This window comes from Anabrus simplex, chromosome 1 (assembly GCF_040414725.1).
Source record: "Anabrus simplex isolate iqAnaSimp1 chromosome 1, ASM4041472v1, whole genome shotgun sequence".
NCBI classification, from domain to species: domain Eukaryota; kingdom Metazoa; phylum Arthropoda; class Insecta; order Orthoptera; family Tettigoniidae; genus Anabrus; species Anabrus simplex.
The window spans coordinates 472,685,061-472,698,013 of record NC_090265.1 but is presented as its reverse complement, the minus strand read 5'-3'; the positions used below and the strand labels follow the sequence as shown (position 1 = coordinate 472,698,013).

The 12,953-nt window shown below is 39.0% G+C and overlaps 1 protein-coding gene across 1 annotated transcript in view; it reads right to left on the bottom strand.

The window, feature by feature from the left end:
* The window catches only part of Ppn (Papilin), a 408,909-nt gene that overhangs the window by 9,383 nt on the left and 386,573 nt on the right, over positions 1 to 12,953 (bottom strand). The window contains exons 38-39 of the mRNA XM_068227548.1: positions 9,807 to 10,301; positions 6,577 to 6,732 (exon numbers count right to left, since the gene is read on the bottom strand). Coding sequence (XP_068083649.1) covers positions 6,577 to 6,732; positions 9,807 to 10,301 — 651 coding nt within the window. The remainder of the gene's footprint in view (positions 1 to 6,576; positions 6,733 to 9,806; positions 10,302 to 12,953) is intronic.

Below are 12,953 nucleotides of genomic sequence, written 5' to 3'. Positions count from 1 at the left end.
AATGTACAGCACAGCACAATATGCCCTTTTGGAAGAAGCACAGAATACATGCACGGATAAATCGTCGTTAAATTTAGATATACCAATACACCTTGGAATGGGGATGGAAGACAAATACGGCAGATTAGATGTCCAGGCTTGCCATCTCTGGCTAAAAACAGTTGGGAGGATTTCATCCCATTGCAGTCACTTGCACAAGTGTCTTGGAACACGATCTGTCCGCTGATCAGGACGGGGAAAAACAGGCCTAGAGGGTCGTAAATTCTGGCAGCAACTTGCTAATTGCTTTACGTCACACCGACACAGGTAGTTCTTATGGCGACGATGGGACAGGAAAGGCCTAAGAATGGGAAGGAAGTGGCATTGGCCTTAATTAAGGTACAGCCTTGTGTGAAAATGGGAAACCGTGGAAAACCATCTTCAGGGCTGCCAACAGTGGGATTCGAACCCACTATCTCCTGGATGCGAGCTCACAGCTGTGCGCCCCTAACTGCATGGCCAACTCGCCTGGTGCAGTAACTTGCAGAAAGTGGCGTTTAGTTGCTGGCTGGTCAAGTAGTTCGGCGGTCATATCGTCTGGAGTTGCGAAGAGGTAGTCCGATTCTGCATTGCAGTTAACACCAAGGACTCGTGTTTGCGATTTCATCTCTCAACCTTCTGATCCCCAGATGGCTCTCAGTGGCTCTGAATTTAAAAACCATTTCGACAATGGAAGTTTGATGTGTTGAGTTCATAATAGACGACGGCGGCCAAGTTATCATTATCGATGCTGCCTGCAAAGTCGTCTATAAAGGTACAACCATCTAGGAGTGCTGCTGCAGTGGGATATTTCTCCTGATGCAGTGTAACCAGTTCTTGTAGAGTAGTGGACAAAAGGAATGAACTGCAGTTAAGTCCAAATGGTAATCGAGTGAAGCGATACTTTAAGACGTCTCTGGTGATCTGGTACATGCCATCAGTGGTAGTTTGGAGATCTCTGTCGTTTTCATCTAGGGCTAGCTGTAGAAATGCTCGACTTCCATCACAGACAATGGCACTTTGATGCATCGAAAACGGAGCAACGTCGCTAGAATTTCAGGCAGCAGATTTGGTCCCCATCTCTAGGGCATCATTTAATGCTGGCTGGCCTCGTTCATGAGAAGAGACATCGAACACGATCCTCCATTTTTTTTGCTTCTTCACAGAGTGATGTGGTAGATAGAAGCCATTTCCGGGAGTCTCAAACGTCGGAGCTATTTCCACTTTCCCTTTGTTATGTAGTCCAACATATGCGTGTGGTACATAGTTTTAGAAGTCCACATCCTGATCCATTCGTTTCTCAAGATTCTGAAATCTCTTCTCAGCTGTTGACCGGTTATCAGACAGGACGATGTCCTTTTTTCTTGGAAGTGATACAGCTCTTCTTCCATCTCGGATCCGGTGGTCTCGTGAAATTTGTGAAGGATAGCAGCAACTGTATCAATCGGTGTCCTGTCTTGTGCACTGCGAATGCCAATTGTTTCCAGATCCCAGAATCTTTGCATGGTTTCTGCAAATATCTCACTATTAGTGACTGAGACATGGTGCGTCAGAACCTGATTTACTGCAGCTCCAGACCGGTTTCCCATTAGTACCCAGCCGAAGACTGTAGGTAGCAGTACAAGGGAAGGTGTGACTGACATCGGCTGTTCCAGTTTTACAACTTTCCAATAATGGTCCGCGCCAATTAGTATTTCGACAGGTGGTTCTTCGTTGTCAATTTATGGATCTACGAGTGTCAGGTTCCAGAAATCCTGAGGGACACTTGGGTGAGAGGAATAGGTATTCTGACTTTTGAAGGCCGTGAGTGTTATGGTTGTCTTTGTTGAAAATCCAATCATGTCAAACTGGATAAGTCGGCGTGGCTTGGTAATGCTTGATGTCGCTTCGAAGGGTGTCATTGCAAGTTCTCGACTACCAGTCATAAGTAGTTGAAGAGCATCCATCAAAGACTTGGCTATAAAGCTGGACTGGCTTCTGGTATCTAGCAGACATCTTGCTAGTTTAGATATTCCTGTGAGTCCTTTGATCCAAACACGAGCAGTTTGCTTGCTTGTTGTTTTAAGGGGCCTAACATCGAAGGTCATCGGCCCGAGCAGTTTGAAGAAAGGATAACTTTGATGTGGTAACTTTTATTTTACTGACAGACGTGCGTTGAGAGTTCACGTTGCAGATTTATATGTTATGAAGTTGCTTACATTTTGCGCAAGAAACTTTCCCTTTCTTGTAGCGCTGGCGGACGTTTTGTCCTCTCTTTAGGCAGAGAAAACATCTTTTGGAAAGTTTTATCTTGTCTATTCTGTTCTGAAGGTTGGCCGTTTCTTTACATTCTTGCGCCCAGTGACCTCTACTTTCACAAAAGGCACAAAAGGGGATTATTGTCACCTTTCTTTTCAGATTTTTCTGTTCCCGTAGTAACTTCAAGAGTAGCTGCTGTTGGGGTGTAGGGTGATGGAGGTGGCGTGCTGAATTCTCCTCGTATCGTCTGAGATTTTAGTGCTGCTTCTGCCTCTTCATTGAGGAATTCCCTTAATGCCATCCAATGACCTTCTGGGATATTTTCTCATTTGGCATGGATCAACCGTCTGGCACGCGACCATACAGGTTTACATCTTCCCCTAGGGCTTTGAGGGCTTGAACTCTTCGGTGGCACTCCACATATGTCATGTTTAGTTCCTCAGGGGTCTCCAAAAAAGCAGGCTTTAAATTATCCAGGAAGTCTAGGTGGGCCTGGATTATTCTGTTCTTGTCTCCATAGCATGCTATCAGTATTGTCTTCGTCTGTTCGTAGATATCTGCGCGTACTGCGATGCCATCTACGAGTTGCTTTGGCTCCTCTTTGAAATACCCTCGCAGGAACACGTGCTTGTTTATGTCAGATATTAATGGGTTCTTTTCGACCGAGGACTGGAACTGCTCCCAGAAAACGTGGACCAAGTCTCTATGTCGCCGGAGAACGGTTCGAGCCTGATCGTTGGTAATTTTACTCCTTGAATATTCGTGGGATGAACGTCTGAACAGGGTGTAGAAGACACGCTAGTTTGTTCTTTCTTCTGTCTGAGGAGGCTATTAGCCTTCTGAATAGCACGCTTTGAGCTATCTATATATTCTTCACAAGTGCATGCATCTGCTGCGTATTCTTCATCTTGTAACAGGTCATGTATAGATAGAGTCATCTAAGGCTATTAACTGTTGCAATGTATCTTGAAAACGATCATGGACGTGTTGGATCTCACTGAGGTCTGTACAGTCATTACTGCCTTTTAAAAATATGGAGAAGCATGTAACATTATTATGCTGAGTTGTTCGCTTCCATTTAATTTTCTTAAGCTGCTGTTCATTGTCAGTCATTGTGAATGGAAAGTGCCAGTCAGGTAGAAGTGAGGTAATTTATTGCTCTTCGAAGTAGGTATGTGACTGAGGAGTGGGTTAGGTCAGTTCTAAGGCGATGTAGTATGGTGAAGTCGTAAAGGTGGCGCAATATGCACTCTTCTGACTCCAGTAGGTGCTGACAGATGGCAGCACTAGTCATGTAATCGAGGAGACACCTAGAAGGCGGTAGATGGCGTTCCTATAGCTATTCAAAATGGCTACCCGTGCACTATGAGACAATTATGCGTGCATGCCCCTGTCATTTCGACTCAATCCATGCAGTAGTTGTGAATTCCTTTGCTAGAATGCTCTGTTAAAGAAACGATTCTTGATATATTTCACAGAATGAATAAATATTGTACTCATCAAGCGTGTGTCAGGTATTACTGGCTGGCGTCTCGTGTCATGAAGTACCGTGTCTTATTTAATGTAATCTGCATTTCACTTCACTTTCCACTTCGTATCTTCATCTAAGAATGTTCAAAGAACGTCGTCTCGTGATGCAGTGATAGATAATTTGAACCGTGAGCGAGTTTTTGGCACCAATATGTTTTTCTTACAACACTTTATTACTATAACATACAAAACAAAATCTACAAACGTAAAACTCCACTTAGTTACTCGTCCTTCCGCTAGGTGACATTTAAATCTCAACATCCATTTTATTGTCAGAACATGACGCAAACTGCATAATGACATTGTTTGTTTTTATGATGTCCCTTACTGGTATGATTCCAATATCATATGTGACCCATTGTGCAGAAAGGGACCTAAAGTCAGATTTTTCATTTTTGAGATTTTTGTGGCATAAGATACTGAACATTTTAGAAAAGAGTTCATGATTCTAGTTGAAATACTTTTGAAGATATTAACTCATTGCGGACCGTGGACGGCGTAAGACGTTCAAGCTTGCTCCTATGCTGCGGCCCGTGGACGGCGTAAGACGTTTAACGTTCCGCGCGAAACAATGCTGTTTATATTTGTCATCTATGCATTCTTTCATCTTAGTCAGCGTTACTGGTTGTAGCAGGAAGTTGGTTGACCTTGTTGAGATAACCCTCGCGTTGAGTGGGCTCGTGTTTATCACAGCAGTTTTAGCTGGAAAATCTCATAACTTCCTCGCACGTCAAGTCGGTACTTGAGATTCCAATGCAGTGCGTGTCGTCCTTACCGAGCGTAGTATAATGGCTTATAATACAAAGTTTCTTACGGAAGATTAAATAGATATTGTTCACAATGATTATTCTGGTGATGAACTTATTCCTGAAATAGACTCAGATAGTGAAAGTGAGAGTGACGAGGAAATTGCGATTCCCGAATCCGATAGGCCTATAGAGAAAAGTGAAGTGCCTGATACATATCATTCTAGTTATTGTCCACTCGTTCCACAATTTACAGAGAATTCAGATATAAACGTTCAAATAGAAAATAAGCAGGATATTTTGAGTTACCGTACGTATTTTCATGAATGACGAATTTTATCAGTATGTGTGTGAGGAGACCAATCTATACGCGAGTCAAGTGATAAGTGCGGCGCCCGGCCTTTCACAAAGAATTTGATCATGCAATCGTGGAAACCGTTTAGTCCAAAAATCCTGATATAAAAATGTACTGGACCGAAGACCCTGTTATTCATACTACGATATTTTCTAAAACAATGTTCCGAATACGCTTCCTTCATATTCTTTCATTTCTTCACTTCGGTGACGGTAATCTTTATGCCGAAAATACAGATAGGCTGTATAAAATTAGACGTATTTTGAAACCTGTCACACCAGATATCACACCTTAAATATTTACTACAGGTATGCACAAAGTATCATTTTTCTAACATTTATAGTTTAGGAGTAATTGTAAGCTGTATTAAGTGATGGACGTCTAGAGGGCCGGGCATGAAAATGGCTGGTCCAGGCATTCAAGTGTCCCGCTCAGAAGCAGGTACTGAACGTGTTAATTACTGACTGTTGCTAACAAAACTGTATTTTGAGAAAAATCCAATTACAGCTTTCACTAATTTTCTTACCAACTGTAAAGTTTTCTTGACATCAAGTGATGACGACTAATTGTTGTACGACTTTGTTTATCAAGAAGATCCACAGGTAACGCAAGAAGTCAAAACATACAAATACAATTTTTACATCCAGACACTTCTGTTCTGCTCTACTGTAAAATGCCCATTGCCGACTTTGGGTCCCCTTCCACACAGCAGGTCACATATTCATTTGCCAAATTAACCATCAATTTGCTGTTTTGAAATCTTGCAATTATTCTAATATTTGTTTCAATGTCGAACACTTTGCATCTTCTCTTATAAACTTGATTGGAATACACTGTATTCTCAACATTCTCAAAAATTGTCCAAGTGAGAACAGAAGCTAAACAGACTATAGTTGACAAGATGCAACTGTGTGATTGACTTTTTAAAACATGCATGAATGATCAATGATGTTTGGAAAGATGATTTCAACACCAAGCAATACGGCTCATACCATCTCAATAGATCAGAATAATACAAGTTGTAAATGATAACTGTAGCCTCACACAAGATCTCTTTTTGGATGCTTTAAATGTTATCTTTGTAAGAGACATGTCACTTTATTATATTCCAGATGCCACATAGAATTTCAGCTGAGATTATTTAAAGAAAGGATTATGCGACCATCTGCAGGAAAGAGGTCACCATAGTAAATCACTATTCATTAACTACTGTAGTTAGATTAATTTTCTGAATGCTGTTAATAATGGCCACATTCAAATTAGAGAAAACACAGGATTGCTTTATTTCACACTCTATTCTCTCTTAAAAGACCATTGGATAGTCCAATGATCAGTTAACTGAAAAACAGATAATTATGGTTCTCTTGTATTAAGTTATGTATTATCATTGTATTTCCCAACTGAAGCTCCTAAAATATCAGATTGTGGTGTTCATAGAAGCATAGAAGGCATTAACAAATACGGTATATAACTTGTGGTTTTAATGTGATACTTTGGAAAGCATGTTTATGCAGTTTCTGCTTGTTGTTTAAAGGAGCCTAATATCTAGGTCATCAGCCCATTATGTGGTTTCTCTTATTAGAATAGTATGGGAACACTGGCGGTATTTGGACTAAAATCTAAATGCTTACAGTGTTAAAACAGTTATTCACTAGAAACATTAAACAAAAACATTTGAAATAGTTATACCTGTAACTTGTATCCTGTCGCTGGTCTCAAGGGGTTTATTATCTTTATACCATTGAACTCTTGGAATTGGATGGCCATCCACATCACATGGAATTGATATGTCACTTCCAATAGCATATAGAGTCCTTTCGAGTGTTATGTTGGCTCTCACAGGCACTAGAAATACACAAGCAAATTGATTATGACACAGAAAAGGTATTCCAAGGATCTTTTCAGTACTATGTTATTTTACTTTTTCGTTTACTTGGCATCATTCTCAAAAAAGTTTTTAAACCTTCTTCATCTGAATATATCTTTGGATCAGGAAGTCAATGCCCTCATAATTGATTAAATTAATACTAGAAAATGGATAACGAATTGTATTTAGGAAAAATTTAAGATTCTAAATTATTTTCATTAATATTAACATAAAAACATACATACATACATAATCATTATAGACCGTTATGCCTTTCAGCGTTCAGTCTGCAAGCCTCTGTGAATTTACTAGGCGTCACCACAATCTTCTATTTGCAACTAGTGCTGTGGCCTCATTCAGTTCTATACCTCTTATCTTTAAATTGTTAGAAATTGAGTCTAACCATCATCACCTAGGTCTTCCTCTACTTCTCTTACCCTCCATACCAGAGTCCATTATTCTCCTAGGTAACCTATCCTCCTCCATTCGCCTCACATGACCCCGCCACTGAAGCCGGTTTATGCGTACAGCTTCATCCATCAAGATCATTCCTAACTTAGTCTTTATCTCCTCCATCCGAGTACCCTCCTGCCATTGTTCCCACCTGCTTGTACCAGCAAACATTCTTGCCACTTTCAAGTCTGTTACTTCTAACTTATGAATAAGATATCCTGAGTCCACCCAGTTATCGCTCCCATAAGGCAAAGTAGGTGTGAAAACAGACCAATGTAAAGATAGTTTCGTTCAGGAGCTGACTTCCTTCTTACAGAACACTGTTGATCTCAACTGCGAGCTCACTGCGTTAGCTTTACTACACCTTGATTCAATCTCACTTACTATATTACACACAACCTAAATACTTAAAATTACCTACCTGTTCCAGCTTTGAATCACCAATCTGACATTCAATTCTGTTGAATTTCTTACCTACTGACATCAATTTAGTCTTTGAGAGGCTAATTTTCATACCATACTCATTGCACCTATTTTCAAGTTCCAAGATATTAGACTGCAGGCTTTCAGCATGATCTCCCATTAAGACCAAGTCATCAGCATAGGCTAGACTGCTTACTACATTTCCAACTAACTGAATACCCCCCTGCCACTTTATACCTTTCAGCAGATGATCCATGTAAACTACGAACAACAAAGGCGAAAGATTACAGCCTTGTCTAACCCCTGTAAGTACCCTAAACCAAGAACTCATTCTACTATCAATTCTCACTGCAGCCCAATTGTCAACATAAATGCCTCTGATTGATTTTAATAATCTACCCTTAATTCCATAGTCCCCCAGTATGACAAACATCTTTTCCCTCAGTACCCTGTCATATGCTTTCTCTAGATCTACAAAACAAACACAACTGTCTATTCCTCTCGCAGCATTTTTCAATTATCTGGTGCATACTGAAAATCTGATCCTGACAGCCCCTCTGTGGTCTGAAACCACACTGGTTTTCATCCAGCTTCCTCTCAACGACTGATCACATCCTCCCTTCCAAGATGCCAGTGAATACTTTGCCTGGTATACTAATCAATGAGATACCTCGATAGTTGTTGCAATCCTTGCTGTTCCCTTGCTTATAGATAGGTGCAATTACTGCTTTTGTCCAATCTGAAGGTTACTTACCAACACTCCATGCTAATCTTACTACTCTATGAAGCCATTTCATCCCCGCCTTCCCACTATACTTCACCATTTCAGGTCTAATTTCAGCTACTCCTGCTGCTTTATAACAATGGAGTTTATTTACCATCTTTTCCACTTCCTCAAGCGTAATTTCACCAACATCATTTTCTTCCTCCCCATGAGCTTGGTTGTTCGCTATACCACCAGGGAGATTTCCTTTTACTTTAAGATTTTTGAAATATTTCCTCCACCTGACCAGTGATTCCATGGCATCTATTATGAGTTCACCTGAATCACCCAAAACACTGTTCATTTCCTTTTTCCTTCCCTTCCTACGATTCATTATTACTGTCCAGAAAGGTTTCCCTGCTGCTTGACCTACCCTTTCCGGGTTATTACCAAAATCTTCCCAAGACTTCGTTTTGGATTCAACAACTATTTGTTTCACTCTGTTTCCTGGCCATTTTACAAATTTTTTGGGGTCCCAATTGAAAATGATTTATCCCAGTTTTATGGACCGATGCCCTTCCTGATGGCAACATTGTGGAGGGGTATATTCACTATTGCGTATTTCTGTAGTGGTTAGTAGGGTGGCATGTTGTACATAAATACAGAGAAGTGTATTACGAGAAACTTAAAGACCCAGTCACCAAACCAGAGGAATTAACCATATTGTAATAAAAATGCTTGTCCTGGCTGGGAATCAAACCTGGGTCCCTTTGAACTGATAACCGGTGTATTAATCATTCAGCCAAGGAGCCAGACTATTTTAAGTATTCAGGCCAGTTCTTGAAAATGAGTTCTCCAGAAAATACAATGAATATCCCTGATTTATTATACCTTTGCATAAGACACTACCATAAATAACTGAAAAATCAATATAAATTATCTCTGACAAATATTTTTCTTGTCTGTTTCGAAGTCATAATATAATAACTTGGACTTCTCAGATGATCAACACACAGTGGGTAAACTGCACATTTACGTGGTCTAAAAAGAGAAATTTGTACATCCAGCTTTGTTCATATTTGTCTTGAAGAATAATAATCATATTATAGCTATGTTATTACTCAAAGATAGGCCATGAGAAAAAGGTATTTTATTTATAGTGAGAGAATACTGTATAATACTTCCTGAAATATTTCTCACTGCACATTTATAAAAGTACATTATAATCTGGCCAGTTTTTTAACTAATAATATTTAATCAGCCTTAATAATTATTAACATTATTTTATGACTTGGTGTACCATCCAGGAAAAATGAATTTTTAACATGATTTGAAATAAATATCAGATAAAAGACATAGTGTTAGTTATGAAATCAAGACATTCAAACCATGATCAGCTAAGAATGGTTACTAACACGGTTGACAATTTCATAACCCTATTACTAAGTGTAGTAAATGAAGTATGGTGCTTACCTGTGTAGACTCTAGGAGTGTCTGGTTCTGGTCTAGCTGGATAAGTTTGAGAAGGTGTAGGTGCGGGTAGGATTACAACAGGAGGTCTTCGAGGAGGCCCGGCAGTTGGCCGATATGGGTAAGAAGGTGCTTGTGGTCTCTCTGGTGGAGGTACTAGGTATTTGGTATAGTTGGTATCCTGAGGATTAGTTGTATAGACAGGTCCTATTGCCTTAATTGTGACAGTCCAAGAGGCTGCTTTTCCCAGCCCATTGTAAGCTTGGCAAGTGTAAGGACCAAGGTTTCTCAAGTTAACAGTGCGAATGATAAGGGAGAAATCTCGACGTTGTTCAAACATTTCTGAGCTGAGAGGCAGCATGCGATCACCCCGCCACCAGGTAACCAAGGGAGATGGCCAGCCCATAGCGTAACAGTGGAGAATGCTCGGAGAACCCATGGTTACCACAAGAGTAGAGCTATCGTCACCAAGAATCTCAGCTGGTCTTTGTGATGGTTCTATAAGGTAGTGTTAGTTAGCAGACATCATGCAGCCACACACCAAATTGTTATGACAAATAAATAATAATGATGCTCAGTCAATATATTAAAAGCAAAGCCCATATTAAAAGACATTTTTTCATTTCAGTGTAATTGGTAAAGTACTATAAATTAATATCCAGATCTTGACTACAGGATAACAGGAAAGGCATATAAAGCCCCAGACTAGCTTTCCATTCCATGGTAATAGGTTCATTTATGGGAGTAAAACAATTACATTGCAGGATATAAACTTTTCAGTCAAAGGAGTTATGGTGACATACTACGAACTAAAATGTATTGAATAAAGTTTGTTTGTCCAACCCTTGCTCCGTTTCTCTAAGGGGTGTGGGTATGAGGTGAGATGAATCTGTCGTGACGGGTTTTGATGACCAGATGCCCTTCCTGACGTTAACTTCATCAGAGGAGTTAATGAGATGAAATGAAATGACGTGATATGTGATAGTAGGGAGACGGTGAAACCCAGCGCCAGCAAATAGACTTCTGTCGAATTGCACCAAGGGGTCTACTCAAGGCTTAATGTCTCGATCCGACGGACAAATCACCATCAACAGCGTCATATGCCCTCACTCCATATGAGTACTGCAGAGAGGTTTGGAATTTAATCCAGGCTTTTGGCACTCAATCTAGTGATTAGAAATTGAATACCACCACCTCCCCTACCCTGCTGGCCAACATTCTGATGGTGAAAATTTTTCCGACCAACGGGACTCGAACCGGCTAACCACGGTGTCAGACCGTTTAGACTTCAGCGCCTTAACGATCATGACCACCAGGCAGGTTGTATTGACTTAAGTAGTTTGGTCTAATTTCCACAACTGTTGAAAGCTAAGAATGATTGACAATACTTATTTTAAGGGCTGTGATATAATGTCCTTCTTTATTGATAATATCAAACTGTATCATCACAGTTGATTTTTGGAGGCCTTTGGGTTGTCAACAGAAGTAATTAATTCATAAAGTGAATTATAATGAAATTATTAAGAATAGTGGTAAAATAACAAATTTATTATTTTGGCACAATATCAGAAAATATGGCTTAGAATAAATTTCTTTCTCATGGAATACGTGAAATGTTGGAGTGTCAGGAAACAACTATTTACTTTTATTTATATCAAATTTCTAAAAGCAGTAACTTCTGAAGCTTAGGAGTGCTGGAAAGACTCGGGAGTAAGGAAAAGAGCTGCTTGACGAAGCAGCATGTTCCGAGCTGTCAGTGGAGAAATGGCATGGAATGACATTAATAGACATTGGAGTTTTTAAAACTAGGAAAGATCATAATCTATATTTATATAAAATAATTGATTCATCATTACCGAGCCAAAATTACTGGACATAAAGAAATGAAATTTTGGGGATACATTCATATTACAATGTAGGTGCTCACTAAGGGAGGATTTTTAGATATTCTGTCGCAAAGAGGGTGAAAAGGGGGGTGAATTTTTAAACTGAGTATCTATATCTCAAAAACGGAACCGTTTAAAGATGTGAAAATTGATATTTTAAATCTCCTTTAAAAATAAAGAAATACATATTTTTTTGTTTTTTGAAAATCTACTTAAGGGGTGGTGAACAGGAATAACAAAGGTGGTGATTAAAAAATTAGAATATCCACAGTAAATCTCAAAAAACGTAACATGTTACAGATGTGAAAATTTGTATTTGGAATCTCCTTTGAAATAAAGAAATACCTATTTTATGTTTTCGGAAAATCCACTTGGGTGGGGGGGAGGTTAAAGAATTGAAAAATTAGTTGTATTATTTGTATGATGATGCTTATATTTCAAAAACGAAAGATGTTTCGGACGTGAAAATTGCTATTTGGAATCTCCTTTAAAAGTAAATTTACATATATTCCTTTGATTTTGGAAAATTCATTTAGGGGGGGGGGGGTGAAGGAATTGAAAAATTAATTGAATCATTTGCATGAGGATACTTATATCTAATAAAAACTAAAGTTATTACAGATGTGAAAATTTGTAGGTATTTGGAATCTCCTGTAAAAATAAACAAACATGCATTTTGGGGGGAAAATCAACTTGGAGGATCGGAAGTGAAAAGGAGTTGAATTCCTTTTATGAGGACACATATATCTCAAAAACTTAAGATGTTACTGTCATGATAAATGGTATTTGGAAGCTCATTTATTGATAAAGAAACACATATTTTTGTTTTAGGAAAATTCTCGTGTGTGTGTGTGTGTGTGTGTGTGTGTGTGTGTGTGTGTGTGTGTGTGTGTAAGTGAAAAAAAAGTGATTTTTTTTTTTTTTTTTTTTAAATGGGGATACTTATTTCTCAAAATCTGAAGGTTACAGACATGAAAACTATTACTTGCAATCTCCTTTAAACATAAAGAAACATGCCTTCTTTTTGGGGAGTGGGGTGAAAAAGGAGTTGAATTCCTTCTATGAGGATAACTTACTTATATCTCAAAAACTGAAGATGTTACAAACATGAAAAGTTGTATTTGGAACCTTCTTTCAAAGTAAAGAAACACGTACCATATTCTTTTGTTTTTGGAAATTCCACTTAGGGGGGATTGAATTAAAAATTTATTTGAATTCTTTGTATGAGGATACTTATATCTCAAAAACTAAAGATATTACAGAC